We start from the raw sequence: 25,862 nt of genomic DNA, 5'->3' as shown, positions 1-25,862 counted from the left end.
CGGCGCCCCCCTGGGAGCTGCTGGCGCGGCACGGCCTGCTGCGGCGCGGCCACGGCTACTTCTTCGCGGCGCGGCGGCGCGGGAAGCGCGCCCAGGCGCGGCGCACCCCGGAGGGCGGCGGGGGCACGTGGATGCACAGCGGCAACAGGGAGGACCGGTGCTCCATGACGGAGCTAGGCGTGGTGGCGCGCTGGTCCATGACGCGCTACTGCTTGTACCGCCGCGACGGGGCGCAGGGGCGGCGGAGCACCGGGTGGGTGATGAGCGAGTACGAGATCACGGACCCGCGGTGCTACCGCCGCGCCGACGACGGCGACGAGGACCAGTACTGGGTGCTCTGCCACGTCCGCCGCAGCATCAGGAAGAACCTCAAGCCGCGCTCCCGGAGGCGGTAGGCTGCCGCGCCTCGCCTCGGTCGCCGGCCGGCGCAAGGCGGAGAGGATCCCCGGCCGAAGAATCTCGTTGTGCGTTTCTTGTGTTCGTCGCCCGGCCGGGCCCCCGGCTGCGTGATCTGTCATGTCCGTCGGTCGGCCCGCGTGCGCCACATGCAGTGTATAGAGAAGGAAACAAATGTGCGTGTCGCTCGCCTTCCCGTGTCCTGCTCTGCGCATGAGTTGCGTTGCGCGCGAGCTGATGTGCATCTGTGCCCAAGTGTTTTTGCAAAAAGTTCAAAATAGACACGCATTTGTAGACGAAAGCTAAATCGAACCCTTTAGCTGGTATTCGCTGATGTGCCTAGTCAAATGCTAGGATTATTGACCGGCTGGCTGGACATTAGCATGAATCGGACCGGCCTTTTAGCGCAGTCGCTCACGCTGCTCTGATTTTTTCTTTTTGTTTTCTTTTTTGTTTTCTTTTTTGCTTCTTTGTTTTTCATTTTCGTAATGATAATAAAAAGTTTCTTCTTCTGTAATGACATTCTTTTGAACTACACAAAGCCACTTGTCTTCTATAATGAGCGACGAAAAATTACTGAGCGACAAAAAAATATGCTAACTAGACGAAAGTGTCATTCTGTGCTCGAGCACAGATGCGCACGTTATCCTCTCCGTAGGTTCCCCTCGTGATTTCCACCCTGAAGTGTATAGGCCCAGGTATAAATCACGTATATCTATTTCTATGCATGGTTGGTGGCCCACCTCTAACAAGCGGCCAACATTACGGCGTGACCCACAACTTGGCTGGCTCAGATGTGGCACGACGACCTGGGCCATCAGCGTGTTGATTCTGGACTAACGCCGGTAGCCAGCCCATTTATTGCGTCCAACCGTTGGAGGTACGTAGAACGAGAGTTGGCCTGACAGTTCGTAACCTTTTTCCATGCAAAAAGAGTTCGTGATCTTTTTTTTCCTGACCATTCGTAATCGATGTCCAACTCCGCATCAAACTGGCAGTACTGAGGAGATGACGCCGCTCATCCCTTGCCCGAATCATCACCTGGATCGCTTGCCTTGGTTCACAGTCGATTCAGACCCTGCACACGTGCTACCACTGTTAACTGAAATATGGTGCGAATCTAGTTCATATCAGCATCTAGAATGGATGGACTTGCCTCTGCAGATACTACATCGTACTTGGAAGTTGCATCCGACCACGTAATGGCCGATCCGGTGCCAGACACACATGGAAGAAGCCATATCCTGCTCTGCCCAGCTCCTGCCTTCTAGTTTCACCCTAACTACACGAAGCAATGGATCAATAGACTCACCGTTCGGCAGTGACCATGCTGCTGATTATGTAAAACAGCCTCAGCTTCTCACGCTGTTACCATTCGAAATTCGAATCGGGTGGACATAGCTTGCGTGCGTGACCTGCTACATGCTTACCCTCGTCAGCGATGCGTTGCGTGTAGCATTCTATTCTAAGGACCGTTGCATAAGCAAAATTAATCAGTGTCCATTTCATATATAAGGTTCAGCATATCACGCAGAATTCAGCACACAGCAGACTGCCCTGACAGTAAAACTCCACAACGCCTGCACACAGCTCCAGCAGTTCATACTATCCCGCGGTATGCAGTAACAGAGTATTAAAAATTCAGTGATTAATTTAGTGATTAAGTGATTACATGTGCGTCTATCTAGGAGCTTTTGGATCGAGAGATCTGATCAATCGATTGCTCGAATGCGTCGCGCTTCACCCTTTATCTCCTGAATTATATAAGCCAATGGCAATTGGATCTATGGAGTCCATAAATAACAAGTAATATATAGAAGGAAAACAAAAATCCACAAGTCACATTACTAAAGGCTTACATGCTTAAAGCTATCATCCTCCGCCTCTTCGTCGCTACGGTCTGCAATATGTCAAATAGTTTGAGTTTAACAGAACTAAAACCAAATTAAAATGTACATATAATACACTTTCAAACAGTTAAATGGAAAGTAATAATCTGTAAGAAAAAAAAGGAGGTATTACAAATGCCTCCCAAGAATTTAGGCTCGCCAGGTGATCTATAATTTGAAAAGAATTTATAACTTGCTTGGTAAGAACGTGAGCAAGAACAATGAAATGCATCTGAATGGAACATTCGGGAAATAACTCCTGTGGACAGAAATAAGTGTATGCGCCTGTAGAGGGAGTACAAAACAACCAACACTTCTTTGTTTCATCTAATGACAACTACCATGTCTGGCTGTTAGCGAAACAGTTAATGGAAAGACCAATGCTTATACAAGGGGTTTTTAATGTTACAAAAAGCCAGGCCACATCACATCATAGGAGACAAATTCAAATCCCAAACTTTTGTAACGAGACCCTCTTGATTGTTGATAAGGTGTTTTCCGTTTATTAATTAGACTGTACAGAAGTTTTTTTCTGGTGAGAATAGGCAACCAATACTAACCCTGTCATACGTTCATGTCCGCAATGTTGTTAAAGTCAATTTTATGTGCCCATCAAACTAAAATGTAGATCAGCAACCACTCTCTTATGAAATACCAAATCCATACACTGAAAATGAATTATTCCTGTAGGCAGTTGACACTCTGAAAATAAAAATTATGGAGTACCTTTTAATCCATTCGAGAGCTTGAGGGTTCATCTTGCCTGTGGAGAGCTCTGGCGCTTCAGGTGAACCTTCCCTTTTCCACTACCACCACCGCTTGGGCCGCGATCTGGCTGTCCGAGCCGAGCTCCGGAGTAAGCCACGGCTCTACTCGGACGGGCGGACGGTTTCCCGGCCCACATCAACCAACACTCTCGTCCACCTCCTCAATCAAAAGGGGAATCTGGATCCTTCAATCAAAAGGGAAACCTGGATCCGAGCGCAGATCCAAACAAGAAAGAGGAAATCAACAAAATCGCACAAAAGAACCAACCGCATTCAGTTTTCATCAACGGAAATCACAAAGTTACCTGCTTATTGGCTGCATCAGGAACTCCGTCGCCGGCAATGGAGTTTACCTCCCCGAACGCAATCGTCTCCTCAAAACAGGACTTCACACCCTGTGCGCCACCGACGAGGAGGGTACAATTAATATCGTGCACCAACCCCTGCCGGAAAAGCGCTTTTCCTGATCCACGGACCAATTTCCCCGGATGACGACTGAGCCACGGCTCAGATGAAGATCCGCGGCGGCCGTCAAAATCGCCAGCCGTCCGAGGTGACGGAGGCCGTGTCCTGTCCCCACACTTCAGACGAAACGTGTACGTACATCCCGCACCAGCCTATTTTCCACTGCGCCGTATTCCACCAAGATGCATGGCGGCACACATCCCCAAACCATGTACGACGGACCAGATAACGAGCCCATCTGTGCTTTACTGGAGTCAATCTCGGGATATCACACTAAGAGCGCCCGCAACTAGCCACTCACTCTGAAGGCTGCTCAAGGCAACATATAACGCAGCCTTAATAAGAACAGACAGGAGCGCCCATATATGCAAACACTTTTTTTAAAACATAAACATTTCTTGGAAGCTTGCTATCCATGTGCCAGAGCCATGAGTTGGTTGCGAGATCTTATGGGTTTCACCTCTAGCCTACCCCAACTTGTTTGGGACTAAAGGCTTTGTTGTGTTGTTGTTATAAACACTTCTTGGAAAAACATGTGAAGAATTTTGAAATGCCAAATTTTAAGCGCAAATAATTTACGAAATTCCATAAATATATTTTTTGAACAATGGGGCACAATTCTTGAAAATCCAAACATTTGAAACTTTTGGAATTCCAAACATCTTTTGATGAATGTGAACAATTTTTAAAAATGTAAACACAACTTGAATTTAATTCCAAACACATTTTGAAAAGATGAAACATTTTTCAATTTTTGACCAAAAATAGGAAACATGAACATTTCTTAAACTTTTTAACAAATTATGAAATGCGCGAACATTTTTTAAAATTCCGGATTTTTTTTGAATTTATGTAAAAAAAATCGTTTGAAAGTTTGTGCAATTTTTTTCATTAAAAAGTCGTTCCCCTTTTCATAAAAATTTGTATGTATCAAAAAGTGTTCGCTTTTAAGAACTGATTGTGTTTTCAAAAAATGGTCTCTTTTTCAAAAGTATTCTTAATTTCATAAACTGTTCGCACTTTAGAAAATGAATGGGAATTTCAAATTTTGTTTTTACGTTTACATAAGGAATCACAAATTGGTATGCTCCAGACTTCACAGAGTGGAACCCCAGAGGTATTAGTAGCATGTCGCAAAACTGAAATCAATATTTGTAAGTGAAGACTCCAGTGTGTGTGATTCCAGTGGCAGCTCAACACTTTAGCAAGTTTTTTTTCTGGGCAATGGGCGGCATTTCATTGATTAAATCACAACAAGTTCATTACAAAGTACCGCTCCGATGAAATCCGGGGCTTCGACGTACCGAGCACCTACGACAACATGCTCAGCTAACATGAATAAAGGAAACTGAAACAAACTTCAACAACGGTAATAACTTGATGTCATGGACGACAGCACCAGTAGCGAATCGTTCAGCTTCAGAGGCATAAGAGATGAACAATCACAAGCTAAGATAATCCTCCAAATACCATCGACAAGAGAACAGGATAAAAGCACATCGAGTGGCCATTACTTCAGCGGGTTCAGGACCGCAAGCATTCTCATAGAACTGATCACGGGACACAAAAGTACAACACCAGCACCAATATATATTCAGATTGTAAGAAGATGGCAGTATCAAGGTTGAGCAAAACCTTGTCCTCCAACGGTACATTCCATCTTTGAACTGAGAGGGTGAAATCACACCTTTCGGAAGCTTTGGCTTTGAAAGAGAACTGGGAAATAGTGCATGGGCGGAACTTGGAAACTGCGTGACCCTATCGCCCCTCTATAACTGTAAGGGCCTCCATATCCACAGAGTCCTGACCATGTGCTGCTCTCTTCGCTACCTTATTCCTCTGAGAAAAATACAGTGGCTTATAAGGCGTTGCAAGTGGCGTGCTTCTACTCTCCAAGGTTGATACAACAGTTGACATGAGTGGTCTGGCATCCGGATCATCCTGAACACACAAGAGCCCAACATGAATGCAGCACAAAGCCTCTTCACTGGAACAGCTCTCTGAAACACATGGATCCACCAAATCCATTGCTAGCCCTTCCCTCCATAGACTCCATGCCTGAATAAACCAAATCAAAAATAAAATAAAAAATTAAGTCATGTGGTCAAAGGAATTCCAGGCATTGGCAATGATAAATCGTAATCTTACATATATTATAAGGTTGGGGAACTCCTTGATGTTCTGGGTTGAGCTAATCCTTAGACCACTTACAGTTTCCAAGAGCAATACTCCAAAGCTATAGACATCGGACTTCACAGAAAAGAGGCCTTCCATTGCATATTCCGGAGACATATAACCACTGGATAAATCATATCATCAGCAAGACTTGTGCATTTCGAGTTGAGTTTAACTATGTATGCCTTTAATGAACAACTAGACACAAGATAGTACTTACTATGTTCCGACAACTCGGTTAGTGTTCGCTTGTTGCTCATCTCCACCAAAGATTCTTGCCATGCCAAAATCAGATATCTTGGGATTCATATCTCCATCTAGCAAAATGTTGCTTCTTTTCAGATCCCTAAGAATTATCATCAGTCTTGAATCTTGATGGAGATAGAGTAGCCCCCTAGCCACTCCTTTTATTATATTGAATCGTGTCGGCCAGTGAAGCATTGACTTCTTTTCAGAATCTGCAAGAGTAGTATGGGATTATGATTTAAGATGTGGTGTCAAATGATTGTTGGCTAATTCATTTGTGATGAGAACATACTGAAAAGGAAGGTGTCCAGGCTTCTGTTTGGTAGATATTCATAAATAAGTAGCTTTTCATCGCCCTGCACACAACAGACAAGCCTTACAAGGTTTTTGTGTTGCAGTTTAGCAATCACGACTACTTCATTCCTAAACTCTATTGCCCCCTGCCCAGAACCTCTACTGAGCCTTTTAACAGCAACTTCTTTGTTGCCATGTAAGAGCCCCTGCATTATACCAACGAGGAGAAAATTACGGATACAAAATAGTATCGTTCAGTTTTGAATCACAGCAAAAAGGGATAAAAAATTTCATATTTCAGTGCAATTAGGGACACGCTGTTGTGTCTACATTTACCTTGTAAACTTTACCAAAGCCGCATTCTCCTAACAAATTGGACATAGAGAAGTTGTTTGTTGCAGCGACTATTTCCTCAAAGCTAATAAATGGAAGTTCATGAGTTTCCTCTCCGAGTCCATCACTAATGCGCAAATCCCCCATTAACATTCTCTTTGGTCTTCCATTCTTGTCATGTTTGCTTAAGAGAAATATCATCTTTGTTGTCTTAAAAAAAGGCCGCAATATGCGTCTTCCAAACTGCTTCAAAAATTAAATCAATCTACCTTTAAACTTGCGTAACCATACAAGGCATGCCAATAGAAGTATCAGCAACAAACTTGCTAAAATTGCTGGTATAACTTTTATTACGATGCCCTTTCGCCCTTTCCCTGAAAAGGAACAATGTTATGAGGTTCAATTTATTGTAAATCTTGTACTTTAACAGTGTTGTCTGAGTATCACGCGTAACCTATAGTTTATTTAAATGCATCAGGAATGTTTTCGATGTGCACTTGGGCTCAATACATAGTACAAACACCAAGCAAATGGCAACAGCATGGGAATAGAACTAATACCCTCTAGTGATTTTGCTGCATGTAATGGTGGGGCTAAAGTGTCAGCAACTCACAATTTATTAACGAGTTAAAGCAGCAAGTTGTCATGCTCTGCTTCTTATGTTACACACAAATTCTTAAACTGAAACGTTGATGAACATAAACAAGAGCTATAGAAAGAGGAGTGTCCTTGTGTTTAAAAAAGAAAGAAAAGAGGAACATACTTGAGAAGGCAGCAAGCCGGAGATACAGGTTCTCATTGCCAACGGCGCCACCCTTCTCCACGTCAATCAGCTCCCCGGTCCACAGCAGGCACCTTGTTGCATCCCCATCAATGTTGCTGGTGCTTAGATTAGCATAAGCATATGCTACACATGAGCAATTTTTGCTGCACTCCACTTTGCAGTCATCATAGCTTTTGTTCCACAGGTGTACAAATTTTTCTGGTGCCTTCATCGCTGGCAAGGTTAAGAAACTGTCCTCCCCACCGCACTGCAGTTCCTCCTTTCGCTGGCAACCATGAGAAAAATTGCCTCTAACCCACTCTGTTTTGTTACTAGGGTCAAATCCATCAAGGCGCTTGCATGTAGGAATTTCCTGTGTGTTGTCGCAGTAGCCATATGCACCACAGTATCCATAGAGATTACACCGGTAAGCTGGCCACGGGGCAATGTGGGTCCAATCTGTCAAGCTGGTATTCCATCTCCATAGCGTGGTCTTTCCAGAGTAGTCAACCTTGTAAATTATCCTGGAGGAGCCATCTGATAGTCCAAATGTTGAATAGGTCTCACCATCGGTGCCCATGTAAATTGTCAAATACATGAGTGGACTAACGGCCTGGAGGCCCACGTTGGAGGATACATAGCCGTTCCACACAGCAGCACGGAAGTATGGCACTGACCCATTCCAGACAAAGAACTGTAGGGGAGTGCCAAGGTCATTCCCACCAGAGAACCTGCCCTTTGACGGGTCTTCAGGGCCCTTCCAAGAGATGATCCGCCATGCTGGGTGTGTCTTGTGGGTCGTCCACATAGGCATGCCAGGAAGGACGGTGTCGCTTGGGTTTTTGAAGCTCTGCCATAACATGGCGCCGTCTGATGATTGGACTACAAGATTTCCATTGTTGAGAAGTTTGGCTGAAGAGTTGCCGCCAGTGATTGTTCTTGCCATCCAAAGTATGTGGTGGCCATTGGTTTCAGACAACACAAGGCTAGAGTTGCCGGTCATAGTAAGCACCGCGGATGAAGCATCGGTGATCGGATTATCGTGGTTGGCAACCCAGACGACAGTGCGCAACCGGATATCGTTGAACCATATGCCAACATATGTATTTTTAGTTGAATTTGAGGGGGTAAAGAAGTCTAAGGCGAACGAACCTTGGTCCGAGGTGAGAGTTTTGCCAGGAGCGAGTCTCATGCCAGGGACAAGCACACCGACAGGTGCGCACGGAAGCACTGAACTGAAGGGCCAAGGAATCAGGAGCATGATGATGACCAAGTGGAGAAAAGGCAGATGCATACTTACTCACTTCTTTGAGTTAACAAGTGATGAGGAATCAGGAGCAGAGAAGGGGATATGATTGGGTGGAGAAGACAGAGGAAAATTTAGAGTGAATTACAAAAACTAACCTTGCAGTTGAAATAGGCGAACTGCTGTTCCATTTCCTTCTTTGTCAATAGTTGATATAGACAGTGAAGTGTGAACGGAGGGCAGTATTTCAATACCATGTGGCTCGACTGGTGGAATGGATTCTAATACATCACTATCTATCAGCCTATCAACTTGAGAGTTGTAAATGCCAGGAAGGTGACTAGGTGATGGTAAGACAAAGAAAGCAGAGACTACACCATACTTTCTCTGTACATTTCAGAACGAGGGACCCACTCATTACTTTCATGGACTACGAGTCGAAGGACTAGTCAAGACTAGTCTATAGAATAGTCTATGAGGCGCAACTCCAGGGCTGACTAAACCTTGGTTACTTCACCCAAGTGCTGTGTGCTATCACTAGGGGCCTCTGCATTATACCTTATAAAGCAGTTGCAACTGACCCTAATGAATAAATGAAGTAAATCGAATGCAGTTAACCAAAAAAGGCATTTGATTAACGATGTTTGGCTCAACAGTAAACACAGAAAGAAACACAGAGCATAAGATCCTCCAATGCAAACCTCAAGCAGAAGGTAGTGGCAAATCATAACATTCCTTGGCCATGTGAACACACTGTAACCAATGTAGAACCTCCACATTAGGGTCTTCCTCTAGAACCACGTCTCTAACAACAATTTGAATTGCACCACGGTACATGACAATCCTCCCACGAACCCTCAACAGGGTGCCCAGGCATACGACCTCCGACATTTTCAATGCCATCTCTCCAGTTGGATCAGAATCGGATGAACTGTTTGCATTCAGGTACTGGTGGTTCAGCCACAGGACACATGGTACACAAGCAGTGCCATCATCGACCAGGAAGCGGAGAAACTTCTCCCTGCGGTCACGTGAAACAACGACCCCGACAACTTCGGCACGAACAACTGTACGGCCACAACAAACAAAGGAAGGCGGCGATGTATGTTGGGGAGTTAGCGTGAGAATGTCGGAAGCCAGAAGCTTGACGTGCACGAGATGAAGGGAGTCCATGCTGAGTCTGCATACAACCCATGAGGCAACAAAGTTCAGAGTGGAGATGTAACTAGAGCCTCACGTTTTTATCATACATGATGAAAAGTTAAGCAAGATAGCTATATATATTATTGGCAGAGCCAGGATCTGTTGGGGAACGTAGCAGAAATTCAAAATTTTCCTACGTGTCACCAAGATCTATCTATGGAGAGACCAGCAACGAGTAGAAAGAGAGTGCATCTACATACCCTTGTAGATTGCTAAGCGGAAGCGTTCAAGTGAACGGGGTTGATGGAGTCGTACTCGTCGTGATTCAAATCACCGATGATCAAGTGCCGAACGCACGGCACCTCCGCGTTCAACACACATACAGCCCGGTGACGTCTCCCAAGCCTTGATCCAGCAAGGAGAGAGGGAGAGGTTGAGGAAGACTCCATCCAGCAGCAGCACAATGGCGTGGTGGTGGTGGAGGAGCGTGGCAATCCTGCAGGGCTTCGCCAAGCACCGCGGGAGAGGAGGAGTACTTGTGAGAGGGGGAGGGCTGCGCCAGAACTTCGTGTATAGCTCCCATGCGCCTCCCCACTATATATAGGGGTGGAGGGGCTGGTTTCTTGCCCTCCAAGTCCATTGGGGCGTTGGCCAAGGTGGGAGGAAAGAAATCTCATTATTTCCTTCCCCACCGATTGTTATCCCCCCTTTTTAGGGATCTTGATCTTATCCCTTCGGGATATGATCTTATTCCTTCTAAGGGGGGATCTTGGTGCGCCTTGACCAGGGGTGTGGGGCCTTGCCCCCACTACCCACGTCCGTGTGGGTCCCCCCATGCAGGTGGGCCCCACTCCGGAACCTTCTAGAACCTTCCCGGTACAATACCGAAAAATCCCGAACATTTTCCGGTGGCCAAAATAGGACTTCCCATATATAAATCTTTACCTCCGGACCATTCCGGAACTCCTCGTGACGTCCGGGATCTCATCCGGGACTCCGAACAACATTCGGTAACCACATACAAACTTCCTTTATAACCCTAGCATCATCGAACCTTAAGTGTGTAGACCCTACGGGTTCGGGAGACATGTAGACATGACCGAGACGTTCTCCGGTCAATAACCAACAGCGGGATCTGGATACCCATGATGGCTCCCACATGTTCCACGATGATCTCATCGGATGAACCACGATGTCAAGGACTTAATCAATCCCGTATTCAATTCCCTTTGTCTATCGGTATGTTACTTGCCCGAGATTCGATCGTCGGTATCCAATACCTTGTTCAATCTCGTTACGGGCAAGTCACTTTACTCGTTCCGTAACACATCATCCCGTGATCAACTCCTTGGTCACATTGCGCCTATGATGATGTCCTACCGAGTGGACCCAGAGATACCTCTCCGTTTACACGGAGTGACAAATCCCAGTCTCGATCCGCATAAAACAATAGATACTTTCGGAGATACATGTAGAGCACCTTTATAGTCACCCAGTTACGTTGTGACGTTTGATACACCCAAAGCACTCCTACGGTATCCAGGAGTTACACGCTCTCATTGTCGAAGGAAGAGATACTTGACATTGGCAAAGCTCTAGCAAATGAACTACACGATCTTTTGTGCTAGTCTTAGGATTAGGTCTTGTCCATCACATCATTCTCCTAATGATGTGATCCTGTTATCAACGACATCCAATGTCCATAGCCAGGAAACCATGACTATCTGTTGATCACAACGAGCTAGTCAACTAGAGGCTCACTAGGGACATATTGTGGTCTATGTATTCACATGTGTATTACGATTTCCGGATAATACAGTTATAGCATGAATAAAAGACAATTATCATGAACAAGGAAATATAATAATAATACTTTTATTATTGCCTCTAGGGCATATTTCCAACAGTCTCCCACTTGCACTAGAGTCAATAATCTAGTTCACATCGCCATATGATTAACACTCACAGGTCACATCGCCATGTGACTAATACCCAAGAGTTTACTAGAGTCAGTAGTCTAGTTCACATCACTATGTGATTAACACTCAATGAGTTTTATGTTTGATCATGTTGCTTGTGAGAGAGGTTTTAGTCAACGGGTCTGAACCTTTCAGATCCGTGTGTGCTTTACAAATCTCTATGTCATCTCCTAGATGCAGCTACCACGCTCTATTTGGAGCTATTCCAAACAACTGTTCTACTTGGAGCTATTCTAAATTATTGCTCCATTATATGTATCCGGTCTCTCTACTCAGAGCTATCCGGATGGGTGTCAAGCTTGCATCGTCGTAACCTTTACGACGAACTCTTTTACCACCTCCATAATCGAGAAAATTCCTTAGTCCACTAGTTACTAAGGATAACTTTGACCGCTGTCCTGTGAGCCATTCTTGGATCACTCTTGTACCCCTTGACTGACTCATGGCAAGGCACACTTCACGTGCGGTACACAGCATAGCACACTGAAGAGCCTACGTCTTAAGCATAGGGGACGACATTCGTCCTTTCTCTCTATTCTGCCGTGGTCGAGCTTTAAGTCTTAACTTCGTACCTTACAACTCAGGCAAGAACTCCTTCTTTGACTGGTCCATCTTGAACACCTTCAAGATCATGTCAAGGTATGTGCTCATTTGAAAGTATTATTAAGCATTTTGATCTATCCTTATAGATCTTGATGCTCAATGTTCAAGTAGCTTAATCCAGGCTTTCCATTGAAAAACACTTTCAAAATAACCCTATATGCTTTCCAGAAATTCTATGTCATTTCTGATCAACAATATGTCAACAACATATACTCATCAGAAATTCTATAGTGCTCCCACTCACTTCTTTGGAAATACAAGTTTCTCATAAACTTTATACAAACCCAAAATTTTTGATCATCATCAAAGCATACATTCCAACTCCGAGATGCTCACTCCAGTCCTTAGAAGGATTGCTGGAGCTTTGCATACTTATTAGCATCTTTCGGGATTGACAAAACCTTCCGGTTGTATCACATACAACCTTTCCTCATTAAAGTCGTCGAGGAAACAATGTTTTGACATCCTATCTGCAAGATTTCATAAATAATGCAGTAATCGCTAATATAATTCCAACAGACTCTTAGCATCGCTACGAGTGAGAAAATCTCATCGTAGTCAACTCCTTGAACTTGTCGGAAAACATCTTAGCGACAAGGTGAGCTTTCTTAATGGTGACATTTACCATCATTGTCCGTCTTCCTTTTGAAATCCATCTGTACTCATTAGCCTTACGACCATCGAGCCGTTCTGCCAAAGTCTACACTTTGTTTTCATACATGGATCCTCTCTCGGATTTTATGGCCTCAAGCCATTTATCGGAATCCAGGCCCACCATCGCTTCTCCATAGCTTGTAGGTTCATTGTTTTCTAGCAACATGACCTTCAAGACAGGATTACGTACCACTCTGAAGTAGTACGCATCCTTGTCATCCTACGAGGTTTGGGAGTGACTTGATCCGAAGTTTCATGATCAATATCATAAGCTTCCACTTCAATTGGTGTAGGTGCCACAGGAACAACTCCCTGTGCCCTGTCACACACTAGTTGAAGAGACGGTTCAATAACCTCATCAAGTCTCCACCATCCTCCCACTCAATTCTTTCGAGAGAAACTTTTCCTCGAGAAAGGATCCGATTCTAGAAACAGTCCATATTGCTTTCGGATCTGAATTAGGAGGTATACCCAACTGTTTTGGGTTTCCTATGAAGATGCATTTTATCCGCTTTGGGTTCGAGCTTATCAACTTGAAACTTTTTCATATAAGCGTCGCAGCCCCAAACTTTTAAGAAACGACAACTTAGGTTTCTCTAAACCATAATTCATACGGTGTCATCTCATCGGAATTATGTGGTGCCCTATTTTAAAGTGAATGTGGTTGTCTCTAATGCCTAACCCATGAACGATAGTGGTAATTCGATAAGAGACATCATGGTACGCACCATATCCAATAGGGTGCAACTATGATGTTCGGACACACCATCACATTATGGTGTTCCAGGCGGTATTAATTGCGAAACAATTTCCACAATGTCTTAATTGTGTGCCAAAACTCGTAACTCAGATATTCATCTCTATGATCATATCATAGACATTTTATCCTCTTGTCACAATGATCTGCTACTTCACTCTGAAATTACTTGAACCATTCAATAATTCAGACTTGTGTTTCATCAAGTAAATATACTCAACATTTACTCGAATCATCTGTGAAGTAAGAACATAATGATATTCACTGCATGCCTCAGCACTCATTCGACTGCACACATCAAAATGTGTTACTTCCAACAGGTTGCTATCTTGTTCCATCTTACTGAAAATGAGGCTTTTCAGTCATCTTGCCCATGTGGTGTGATTTGCATATCTCAAGTGATTCAAAATCAAGTGAGTCCGAACGATCCATTTGCATGGAGTTTCTTCATGCATATACACCAATAGACATGGTTCGCATGTCTCAAACTTTTCAAAAACGAGTGAGTCCAAAGATCCATCAACATGGAGCTTCTTCATGTGTTTTATACCATTATGACTTACATGGCAGTGCCACAAGTAAGTGGTACTATCATTACTATCTTATATCTTTTGGCATGAAAATGTGTATCACTACGACCGAGATTCAATAAACCATTCCTTTAGGTGCAAGACCATTGAAGGTATTATTCAAAAATAGAGTAACCATTATTCTCCTTAAATGAATAATCGTATTGCGATAGACATAATCCAATCATGTCTATGCTCAACGCAAACACCAATCTCGGTGGTAGAGGGAGCGTGCGATGCTTGATCATATCAACCTTGGAAACACTTCCAACATATATCGTCAGCTCACCTTTAGCTAGTCTCCGTTTATTCCGTAGCTTTTATTTCGAGTTACTAACATTTAGCAACCGAACCGGTATCCAATACCCTGGTGCTACTAGGAGTACTAGTAAAGTACACATTAACATAATGTATATCCAATATACTTCTATCGACCTTGCCAGCCTTCTCATCTACCAAGTATCTAGGGTAATGCTGCTCCAGTGGTTGTTCCCCTTATTACAGAAGCACTTAGTCTCGGGTTTGGGTTCAACCTTGGGTTTCTTCACTAGAGCAGCAGCTGAATTGCCATTTCATGAAGTATCCCTTTGTTCCCTTGCCCTTCTTGAAACTAGTGGTTTCACCAACCATCAACAATTGATGCTCCTTCTTGATTTCTACTTTCGCGGTGTCAAACATCATGAATATTTCAAGGATCATCATATCTATCCCTGATATGTTATAGTTAATCACGAAGCTCTAGCAGCTTGGTGGCAATGACTTTGGGGAAACATCACTATCTCATCTGGAGGATCAACTCCCACTCGATTCAAGTGATTGTTGTGCTCAGACAATCTGAGCACAAGCTCAACGATTGAGCTTTTCTCCCTTAGTTTGCAGGCTAAGAAAATCGTGGAGGTCTTATACCTCTTGACGTGGGCACGAGCCTGAAATCCCAATTTCAGCCCTCGAAACATCTCATATGTTCCGCGACGTTTTGAAAACGTCTTTGGTGCCTCTACTTAAACCATTTAATTGAACTATCACGTAGTTATCAAAACGTGTATGTCCGATGTTCGCAACATCGACAAACGACGTTGGGGTTTAGCACACTGAGCGGTGCATTAAGGACATAAGCTTTCTACTGATCGCATAATCGCTACTATCAACTTTCAACTATATTTTCTCTAGGAACATATCTAAACAGTGGAACTAAAGCGCGAGCTTACGGCATAATTTGCAAAAGGTCTTTTGACTATGTTCAGGATAATTAAGTTCATCTTATGAACTCCCACTTAGATAGACATCCCTCTGGTCATCTAAGTGATCACATGATCCGAGTCAACTACGCCGTGTCCGATCATCACGTGAGACGGACTAGTCATCATCGGTGAACATCTTCATGTTGATCGTATCTACCATACGACTCATGCTCGACCTTTCGGTCTCCGTGTTCCGAGGCCATGTCTGCACATGCTAGGCTCGTCAAGTTAACCCTAAGTGTTTTCGCTGTGTAAAACTGTCTTACACCCGTTGTATGTGAACGTAAGAATCCATCACACCCGATCATCACGTGGTGCTTAGAAGCGACGAACTGTAGCAACGGTGCACAGTTAGGGGAGAACACTTCTTGAAATTTTGTAAGGGATCATCTTATTTACTACCGTCGTCCTAAGCAAACAAGATGCATAAACATGATAAACATCACATGCAATCAAATAGTGACATGATATGGCCAATATCATTTTGCTCCTTTTGATCTTCATCTTCGGGGCTCCATGATCATCATCGTCACCGGCACGACACCATGATCTCCATCATCATGATCTCCATCATCGTGTCTTCATGAAGTTGCCACGCCAATGACTACTTCTACTTCTATGACTAACGCGTTTAGCAATAAAGTAAAGTAGTTTACATGGCGTTCTTCAATGACACGCAGGTCATACAATAAATAAAGACAACTCCTATGGCTCCTGCCGATTGTCATACTCATCGACATGCAAGTCGTGAATCCTATTACAAGAACATGATCAATCTCATACATCACATATCATTCATCACATTCTTCTTGGCCATATCACATCACATAGCATACCCTGCAAAAACAAGTTAGACGTCCTCTAATTGTTGTTGCATGTTTTACGTGGCTGCTATGGGTTTCTAGCAAGAACGTTTCTTACCTACGCAAGACCACAACGTGATATGCCAATTGCTATTTACCCTTCATAAGGACCCTTTTCATCGAATCCGTTCCGACTAAAGTGGGAGAGACTGGCACCCGCTAGCCACCTTATGCACCAAGTGCATGTCAATCGGTGGAACCTGTCTCACGTAAGAGTACGTGTAAGGTCGGTCCGGGCCGCTTCATCCCACAATACCGTCGAAACAAGATTGGACTAGTAACGGTAAGCATATTGAACAACATCAACGCCCACAACTACTTTGTGTTCTACTCGTGCAAAGAATCTACGCAATAGACCTAGCTCATGATGCCACTTTTGGGGAACGTAGCAGAAATTCAAAATTTTCCTACGTAACACCAAGATCTATCTATGGAGAGACCAGCAACGAGTAGAAAGGGGAGTGCATCTACATACCCTTGTAGATCGCTAAGCGGAAGCGTTCAAGTGAACGGGGTTGATGGAGTCGTACTCGTCGTGATTCAGATCACCGATGATCCTAGTGCCGAACGGACGGCACCTCCGCGTTCAACACACGTACAGCTCGACGATGTCTCCCACGCCTTGATCCAGCAAGGAGAGAGGGAGAGGTTGAGGAAGACTCCATCCAGCAGCAGCACAACGGCGTGGTGGTGATGGAGGAGCGTGGCAATCCTGCAGGGCTTCGCCAAGCACCTACGGGAGAGGAGGAGGTGTCACGGGAGGGAGGGAGGCGCCAAGGGCTCAGGTATGGATGCCCTTAACTTCGTACCTTACAACTCAGGCAAGAACTCCTTTTTTGACTGATCCATCTTGAACACCTTCAAGATCACGTCAAGGCATGTGCTCATTTGAAAGTACCATTAAGCGTTTTGATCTATCCTTATAGATCTTGATGCTCAATGTTCAAGTAGCTTAATCCAGGTTTTCCATTGAAAACACTTTCCAAATAACCCTATATGCTTTCCAGAAATTCTACGTCATTTCTGATCATTAATATGTCAACAACATATACTCATCAGAAATTCTATAGTGCTCCCACTCACTTCTTTGGAAATACAAGTTTCTCATAAACTTTGTATACACCCTAAATCTTTGATCATCATCAAAGCATACATTCCAACTCCGAGATGCTCACTCCAGTCCTCAGAAGGATTGCTGGAGCTTTGCATACTTATTAGCATATTTCAGGATAGACAAAACCTTCCGGTTGTATCACATACAACCTTTCCTCAAGAATCGTCGAGGAAACAATGTTTTGACATCCTATCTGCAAGATTTCATAAATAATGCAGTAATTGCTAATATAATTCCAACATACTCTTAGCATCGCTACGAGTGAGAAAGTCTCATCGTAGTCAACTCCTTGAACTTGTCGAAAAACATCTCAACGACAAGTCGACCTTTCTCAATGGTGACACTTACCATCATTGTCTGTCTTCCTTTCAAAATCCATATGTACCTAACAGCCTTATGACCATCAAGTAGTTCTTCCAAAGTCTACACTTTGTTTTCATACATGGATCCTCTCTCGGGTTTTATGGCCTTGAGCCATTTATCGGAATCCAGGCCCACCATCGCTTCTCCATAGCTCGTAGGTTCATTGTTGTCTAGCAACATGACTTCCAAGACAGGATTACTGTACCACTCTGAAGTAGTACGTATCCTTGTCACCCTACGAGGTTTGGGAGTGACTTGATCTGAAGTTTCATGATCACTATCATAAGCTTCTACTTCAATTGGTGTAGGTGCCACAGGAACAACTTCCTGTGCCCTGCTACACACTGGTTGAAGTGATGGTTCAGTAACCTCATCAAGTCTCCACCATCCTCCCACTCAATTCTTTCGAGAGAAACCTTTCCTCGAGAAAGGACCCAATTCTAGAAACAATTCATATTGCCTTCGGATCTGAATTAGGAGGTATACCCAACTGTTTTGGGTGTCCTATGAAGATGTACTTTATCCGCTTTGGGTTCGAGCTTAATCCTGAAACTTTTTCACATAAGCGTCGCAGCCCCAAACCTTTAAGAAATGACAACTTAGGTTTCTCTAAACCATAATTCATACGGTGTCATCTCATCGGAATTACGTGGTGCCCTATTTAAAGTGAATGTGGTTGTCTTTAATGCCTAACCCATAAACTATCCTGGCAGTTCGATAAGAGACATCATGGTATGCATCATATCCAATAGGGTGCAACTATGATGTTCGGACACACCATCACACTATGGTGTTCCAGGCGGTATTAATTGTGAAACAATTTCCACAATGTCTTAATTGTGTGCCAAAACTCGTAACTCAGATACTCATCTCTATGATCATATCATAGACATTTTATCCTCTTGTCACAATCTTCTACTTCACTCTGAAATTACTTGAACCATTCAATAATTCAGACTTGTGTTTCATCAAGTAAATATTCTCAACATCTACTCGAATCATCTGTGAAGTAAGAACATAACGATATTCACTGCATGCCTCAGCACTCATTGGACTGCACGCATCAAAATGTGTTGCTTCCAACAAGTTGCTATCTTGTTACATCTTACTGAAAACGAGGCTTTTCAGTCATCTTGCCCATGTGGTATGATTTGCATGTCCCAAGTGATTCAAAATCAAGTGAGTCAAAACGGTCCATTTGCATGGAGTTTCTTCATGCATATACACCAATAGACATGGTTCGCATGTCTCAAACTTTTCAAAAACGAGTGAGCCCAAAGATCCATCAATATGGAGCTTCTTCATGCGTTTTATACCGATATGACTTACGTGGCAGTGCCACAAGTAGGTGGTTCTATCATTACTATCTTTTGGCATGAACATGTGTATCACTACGATCGAGATTTAATAAACCATTCATTTTAGGTGTAAGACCATTGAAGGTATTATTCAAATAAACAGAGTAACGATTATTCTCCTTAAATGAATAACCGTATTGCGATAGACGTAATCCAATCATGTCTATGCTCAACGCAAACACCAAACAACAATTATTTAGGTTTAACACCAATCTCTTTGGTAGAGGGAGCGTGCGATGCTTGATCATATGAAGCTTGGAAAAACTTCCAACACATATCGTCAGCTCACCTTTAGCTAGTCTCCGTTTATTCCGTAGCCTTTTGTTTCGAGTTACTAACACTTAGCAACCGAACCGGTATCTAATACCCTGGTGCTACTAGGAGTACTAGCAAAGTACACATTAACACAATGTATATCCAATATACTTCTATCGACCTTGCCAGCCTTCTTATCTACCAAGTATCTAGGGTAATTCTGCTCTAGTGGTTGTTCCCCTTATTACAGAAGCACTTAGTCTCGGGTTTGGGTTTTACCTTGGGTTTCTTCACTAGAGCAGCAGCTGATTTGCCGTTTCATGAAGTATCCCTTCTTGCCCTTGCCCTTCTTGAAACTAGTGGTTTCACCAACCATCAACAATTGATGCTCCTTCTTGATTTCTACTTTCGCGGTGTCAAACATCGCGAATACCTCAAGGATCATCATATCTATCCCTGATATGTTATAGTTCATCACGAAGCTCTAACAGCTTGGTGGCAATGACTTTGGAGAACCATCACTGTTTCATCTGGAAGATCAACTCCCACTCGATTCAAATGATTGTTGTACTCAGACAATCTGAGCACAAGCTCAACAATTGAGCTTTTCTCCTTAGTTTGCAGGTTAAGAAAGTCATCGGAGGTCTTATACCTCTTGACATGGGCACGAGCCTGAAATCCCAATTTCAGCCCTCAAAACATCTCATATGTTTCGCGATGTTTCAAAAACGTCTTTGGTGCCTCAACTCTAAACCGTTTAACTGAACTATCACGTAGTTATCAAAACGTGTATGTCAGATGTTCGCAACAACCACAGACAACGTTCGAGGTTCAGCACACTGAGCGGTGCATTAAGGACATAAGCCTTCTATGAAGCAATGAGGACAATCCTCAGTTTACGGACCTAGTCCGCATAATTGCTACTATCAACTTTCAACTAATTTTTCTCTAGGAACATATCTAAACAGTAGAACTATAGCGTGAGCTACGACATAATTTGCAAAAACCTTTTGACTATGTTCAGGATAATTAAGTTCATCTTATGAACTCCCACTTAGATAGACATCCCTCTGGTCATCTAAGTGATCACATGATCCGAGTCAACTAGGCCGTGTCCGATCATCACGTGAGACGGACTAGTCATCATCGGTGAACATCTTCATGTTGATCGTATCTACTATACGACTCATGCTCGACCTTTCGGTCTCCGTGTTCCGAGGCCATGTCTGCACATGCTAGGCTCGTCAAGTTAACCCTAAGTGTTTTCGCTGTGTAAAACTGTCTTACACCCGTTGTATGTGAACGTAAGAATCCATCACACCCGATCATCACGTGGTGCTTAGAAGCGACGAACTGTAGCAACGGTGCACAGTTAGGGGAGAACACTTCTTGAAATTTTGTAAGGGATCATCTTATTTACTACTGTCGTCCTAAGCAAACAAGATGCATAAACATGATAAACATCACATGCAATCAAATAGTGACATGATATGGCCAATATCATTTTGCTCCTTTTGATCTTCATCTTCGGGGCTCCATGATCATCATCGTCACCGGCACGACACCATGATCTCCATCATCATGATCTCCATCATCGTGTCTTCATGAAGTTGTCATGCCAACGACTACTTCTACTTCTATGACTAACGCGTTTAGCAATAAAGTAAAGTAGTTTACATGGCGTTCTTCAATGACACGCAGGTCATACAATAAATAAAGACAACTCCTATGGCTCCTGCCGGTTGTCATACTCATCGACATGCAAGTCGTGAATCCTATTACAAGAACATGATCAATCTCATACATCACATATCATTCATCACATTCTTCTTGGCCATATCACATCACATAGCATACCCTGCAAAAACAAGTTAGACGTCCTCTAATTGTTGTTGCATTTTTTACGTGGCTGCTATGGGTTTCTAGCAAGAACGTTTCTTACCTACGCAAGACGACAACGTGATATGCCAATTGCTATTTACCCTTCATAAGGACCCTTTTCATCGAATCCGTTCCGACTAAAGTGGGGGAGACTGGCACCCGCTAGCCACCTTATGCACCAAGTGCATGTCAATCGGTGGAACCTGTCTCACGTAAGAGTACGTGTAAGGTCGGTCCGGGCCGCTTCATCCCACAATACCGTCGAAACAAGATTGGACTAGTAACGGTAAGCATATTGAACAACATCAACGCCCACAACTACTTTGTGTTCTACTCGTGCAAAGAATCTACGCAATAGACCTAGCTCATGATGCCACTGTTGGGGAACGTAGCAGAAATTCAAAATTTTCCTACGTGTCACCAAGATCTATCTATGGAGAGACCAGCAACGAGTAGAAAGAGAGTGCATCTACATACCCTTGTAGATCGCTAAGCGGAAGCGTTCAAGTGAACGGGGTTGATGGAGTCGTACTCGTCGTGATTCAAATCACCGATGATCAAGTGCCGAACGCATGGCACCTCCGCGTTCAACACACATACAACCCGGTGACGTCTCCCAAGCCTTGATCCAGCAAGGAGAGAGGGAGAGATTGAGGAAGACTCCATCCAGCAGCAGCACAACGGCGTGGTGGTGGTGGAGGAGCGTGGCAATCCTGCAGGGCTTCGCCAAGCACCGCGGGAGAGGAGGAGTACTTGTGAGAGGGGGAGGGCTGCACCAGAACTTCGTGTATAGCTCCCATGCGCCTCCCCACTATATATAGGGGTGGAGGGGCTGGTTTCTTGCCCTCCAAGTCCATTGGGGCGTTGGCCAAGGTGGGAGGAAAGAAATCTCATTATTTCCTTCCCCACCGATTGTTATCCCCCCTTTTTAGGGATCTTGATCTTATCCCTTCGGGATATGATCTTATTCCTTCTAAGGGGGATCTTGGTGCGCCTTGACCAGGGGTGTGGGGCCTTGCCCCCACTACCCACGTCCATGTGGGTCCCCCCATGCAGGTGGGCCCCACTCCGGAACCTTCTAGAACCTTCCCGGTACAATACCGAAAAATCCCGAACATTTTCCGGTGGCCAAAATAGGACTTCCCATATACAAATCTTTACCTCCGGACCATTCCGGAACTCCTCGTGACGTCCGGAATCTCATCCGGGACTCCGAACAACATTCGGTAACCACATACAAACTTCCTTTATAACCCTAGCGTCATCGAACCTTAAGTGTGTAGACCCTACGGGTTCGGGAGACATGTAGACATGACCGAGACGTTCTCCGGTCAATAACCAACAGCGGGATCTGGATACCCATGATGGCTCTCACATGTTCCACGATGATCTCATCGGATGAACCACGATGTCAAGGACTTAATCAATCCCGTATTCAATTCCCTTTGTCTATCGGTATGTTACTTGCCCGAGATTCGATCGTCGGTATCCAATACCTTGTTCAATCTCGTTACCGGCAAGTCACTTTACTCGTTCCGTAACACATCATCCCGTGATCAACTCCTTGGTCACATTGCGCATATGATGATGTCCTACCGAGTGGGCCCAGAGATACCTCTCCGTTTACACGGAGTGACAAATCCCAGTCTCGATCCGCATAAAACAATAGATACTTTCGGAGATACCTGTAGTGCACCTTTATAGTCACCCAGTTACGTTGTGACGTTTGATACACCCAAAGCACTCCTACGGTATCCAGGAGTTACACGCTCTCGTGGTCGAAGGAAGAGATACTTGACATTGGCAAAGCTCTAGCAAATGAACTACACGATCTTTTGTGCTAGTCTTAGGATTGGGTCTTGTCCATCACATCATTCTCCTAATGATGTGATCCCGTTATCAACGACATCCAATGTCCATAGCCAGGAAACCATGACTATCTGTTGATCACAACGAGCTAGTCAACTAGAGGCTCACTAGGGACATATTGTGGTCTATGTATTCGCACGTGTATTACGATTTCCGGATAATACAGTTATAGCATGAATAAAAGACAATTATCATGAACAAGGAAATATAATAATAATACTTTTATTATTGCCTCTAGGGCATATTTCCAACAGGATCAAGCAAGCCGGGCTAAATGTTCATCGCTTATAACTAACCAGAAAAGTATCCCTTATCACAGAATAAACAACTATAACTCACTTGCACAGCTATGTAGAACTAGAAATCGAAATAGATGAACATGACCAAAATTACAAATAGTAGTACAAGACAATATTATTCAGACTGAGTTGACCATGAGGTTTTAGATTCTAATTGGTTGGTTTCAGATTCTGCAGCAAACCATGGCGATGCTCGTGTCTCCAATGCGCGGGCCGCCGCATCGCGAGAAGCAAATCGGCGTGGGGAGAAAACCACCACACATTTTTTCAAGGAAACCACACACTGATAAAATCTAAGTTCAGAACACAAGATGAACGGTTGACTTGAATTCATCCAAGTTCAGAAGAGGGATACATATAGCTCTGCGCTTGTAGCAGCTGCAGGCTAATCTAACTCAAGGCCACAAGCTAATCTAACAGTACAACATGTCACCGACAAGCATAGATTTCAGATGACGACCTAATCTAAGTACAGCATCTCACTTATCCTTCAACTTTTACAATTCAAATGAATAACATTCACCTTGCTCTTGCTCTGGATTTCAATTGATGCCCTTCAATGAGGGGATGCCCGAGGACGACTGAACGAGCTCCGAGAGGCCGACCGTGTAGTGGCGGCGCCGGCCGCCGGCGCTCCGCCCGGCCGCGCCGTTCGGGGTAGGGTTCAGAGCTGAAGGGCTGGCGCTGCGCAGTGTCTGGGCCAGTTGAAGGCCTCAAAGGAGGAGGCAACCCAGGCCCAGTTCAAAGGCATTTCTTCTGCCTGTTTCCATGAGAGAGCAGAGCAAAACCTACCTCCGCTCCCCTCCCCTCAACGCCGCCGTCACTCCTCTTGCTTGTCGCCGGCGACCATGGCAGATGCCGCAAGAGGAGCAACAGGGCCGCCTCCCCACGGCAGCCTCAGCCTCCCGGACGAGATCACCATCTGGGAGATCCTCGTCCACCTGCCTCCCAAATCGCTTCTCCGCTGCCGTGCCGTCTGCCGCGCCTGGTGCGGCGCCACCTCCACCCGCCGCTTCTTCCTCGCCCACCACGCCCTCCAGCCCACCCTCCCCCTCCTCTACGACTACAACTTCGTCGGCGACGAGGTCGAGTCCCTGGACATCATCCCCTTCGACCACGCCCTCCAGCCCGTCGCGCGGCTTCAACAAGCCTCCGACTTTCACCATCTGGAGGCCTGCTGTGACGGCCTCCTCGTCCTCTCCTTCCGCAACAACTGGCGCTTCGCCATCTGCAACCCTGCTACTCGTCAGTACGCTCCCCTCCCGCTGGCCTATGGCCGTAATGGCGAGTACTCGCTCCTGGGGATCTACCCGCACAGCCCCACCGGCGACTACCGGCTACTGATGTACCGGTACTCACCATTGATGCATGATGAACTGGTTGCAGAGCTCACTGTGCGGTTCGGAAGGTTTGACGAAAGTTCTTGGGTAGTGGCCGTGCCTTGGGATGGTGACGTGCTCCTACTGGTCAATTTTGGTGACTGGCTACTTCAGGTTGACATTGAGGGCAAGCTGGTCGCTACTTTCCATCGCAGAGGCCTCGGTCCTGCAAATCTTCGGCTCAAGCAAACTCTTGTTCAACATACCTTCTTTCCGACACTGGAGGGCTATGTTGCAAACTCTCCGCCTTTCATCTGACAGATGTCATGTCAGGTGCTGATTCTATCTAGCCCAACTGTCAGTATCCTCATGAGTTGCCGTGTGTATGAATTCAGCCCACTATGAACCAGCTAGTTTCATTTGATGCATAGACAAGTTATGATCAAGAAGCTTGACTGTTTCATGGTTATGTTTATATTTCTCTGAATATTCTTCTGTGCTGAAGTGGCTGCCATGAGTCTTGATGCTAAAACTGCAAGTCTCTGTTTACTTAACTGAAGAATTAACTTCTCCCTTTATCAAGGTCTTCTTTTTATAGATTACTAGTGCTCTTCTTAATACTAGCAAATGTACATTTTATTTCTGTTTCTATGTTTTGTTTTAGCTGACAATGAAATGAGGCAAATTATCTTGTTTTAATTATAGTCAATTTTTCAGTGAAATGTTCTGTTGCAGTTCATTTTTATTCATGATTCCATTGCATCTGGTTAAAGTATTGAGATATACTGTTTCAATTCTGCCTTCATGTTGTATCATTATTCATTTGGAGTTATATTTATCACTTCACTCTGTCTGTAACCATTTTAAGGAATCAATGATTCATGTGATGTTTGATATTAACATAAGCTCGAGAAATGGAACCTTTATTTGTAAGTAGTAGAAAGGTTATCATCAGTGGCGGAGCTATGTTGTAAGCTACAGGGGCCATGCCCCCCCAGCTTTTGTAAAATATGTGAAGGAA

At 44.5% G+C, this 25,862-nt stretch overlaps 4 protein-coding genes and 1 long non-coding RNA gene across 6 annotated transcripts in view; 2 read left to right on the top strand and 3 right to left on the bottom strand.

Moving 5' to 3' along the window:
* Positions 1–483, top strand: part of LOC123067915 (uncharacterized) — a 1,058-nt gene extending 575 nt beyond the window's left edge. The window contains exon 2 of the mRNA XM_044490498.1: positions 12–483. Coding sequence (XP_044346433.1) covers positions 12–395 — 384 coding nt within the window. The 3' untranslated portion in view covers positions 396–483. The remainder of the gene's footprint in view (positions 1–11) is intronic.
* A 1,074-nt stretch (positions 484–1,557) lies between these two features.
* Positions 1,558–3,672, bottom strand: LOC123066593 (uncharacterized). Its single transcript, XR_006431381.1, has 3 exons — positions 3,358–3,672; positions 3,012–3,256; positions 1,558–2,296 (listed from the first exon to the last, which is right to left on the bottom strand). It is a non-coding gene; the product is annotated as an uncharacterized lncRNA (long non-coding RNA).
* A 1,331-nt stretch (positions 3,673–5,003) lies between these two features.
* Positions 5,004–8,624, bottom strand: LOC123072453 (G-type lectin S-receptor-like serine/threonine-protein kinase At4g27290). Its single transcript, XM_044496001.1, has 5 exons — positions 7,329–8,624; positions 6,231–6,437; positions 5,913–6,150; positions 5,666–5,816; positions 5,004–5,575 (listed from the first exon to the last, which is right to left on the bottom strand). Exons 1-5 carry the CDS (start codon positions 8,620–8,622, stop codon positions 5,276–5,278), a joined length of 2,190 nt encoding a protein of 729 aa, XP_044351936.1. The 5' UTR covers positions 8,623–8,624; the 3' UTR covers positions 5,004–5,275.
* A 616-nt stretch (positions 8,625–9,240) lies between these two features.
* On the bottom strand, positions 9,241–24,210 carry LOC123072452 (CST complex subunit STN1-like). Its single transcript, XM_044496000.1, has 2 exons — positions 24,046–24,210; positions 9,241–9,754 (listed from the first exon to the last, which is right to left on the bottom strand). The coding sequence occupies exon 2, from the start codon at positions 9,745–9,747 to the stop codon at positions 9,277–9,279; it is 471 nt and encodes a 156-aa protein (XP_044351935.1). The 5' UTR covers positions 9,748–9,754; positions 24,046–24,210; the 3' UTR covers positions 9,241–9,276.
* Positions 24,211–24,252: 42 nt separating this feature from the next.
* Positions 24,253–25,862, top strand: part of LOC123072451 (F-box protein At5g18160) — a 3,273-nt gene continuing 1,663 nt past the window's right edge. For both annotated transcript variants that reach the window (XR_006435149.1, XM_044495999.1), the window contains exon 1: positions 24,253–25,174. Coding sequence is in view for 1 of the 2 variants with exons in the window: in XM_044495999.1 (XP_044351934.1) it covers positions 24,371–25,159 (789 nt within the window). In the remaining variant the exon portion in view is untranslated. The remainder of the gene's footprint in view (positions 25,175–25,862) is intronic.

This window comes from Triticum aestivum, chromosome 3B, assembly GCF_018294505.1.
Source record: "Triticum aestivum cultivar Chinese Spring chromosome 3B, IWGSC CS RefSeq v2.1, whole genome shotgun sequence".
Taxonomy (NCBI): Eukaryota; Viridiplantae; Streptophyta; class Magnoliopsida; order Poales; family Poaceae; genus Triticum; species Triticum aestivum.
This window is presented reverse-complemented; position numbering and strand designations above follow the sequence as displayed.

Excerpts from the sequence above, each read along its gene's own strand:
- LOC123072453 (XM_044496001.1), bottom strand. The coding sequence starts at position 8,622 with ATGCATCTGCCTTTTCTCCACTTGGTCATCATCATGCTCCTGATTCCT. Across the intron at positions 6,438-7,328 it reads CCGGCTTGCTGCCTTCTCAA|GGCTCTTACATGGCAACAAA; the intron begins GTATGTTCCTCT and ends GTATAATGCAGG. Across the intron at positions 6,151-6,230 it reads CCTGGACACCTTCCTTTTCA|ATTCTGAAAAGAAGTCAATG; the intron begins GTATGTTCTCAT and ends CTACTCTTGCAG.
- LOC123072452 (XM_044496000.1), bottom strand. The coding sequence starts at position 9,747 with ATGGACTCCCTTCATCTCGTGCACGTCAAGCTTCTGGCTTCCGACATT.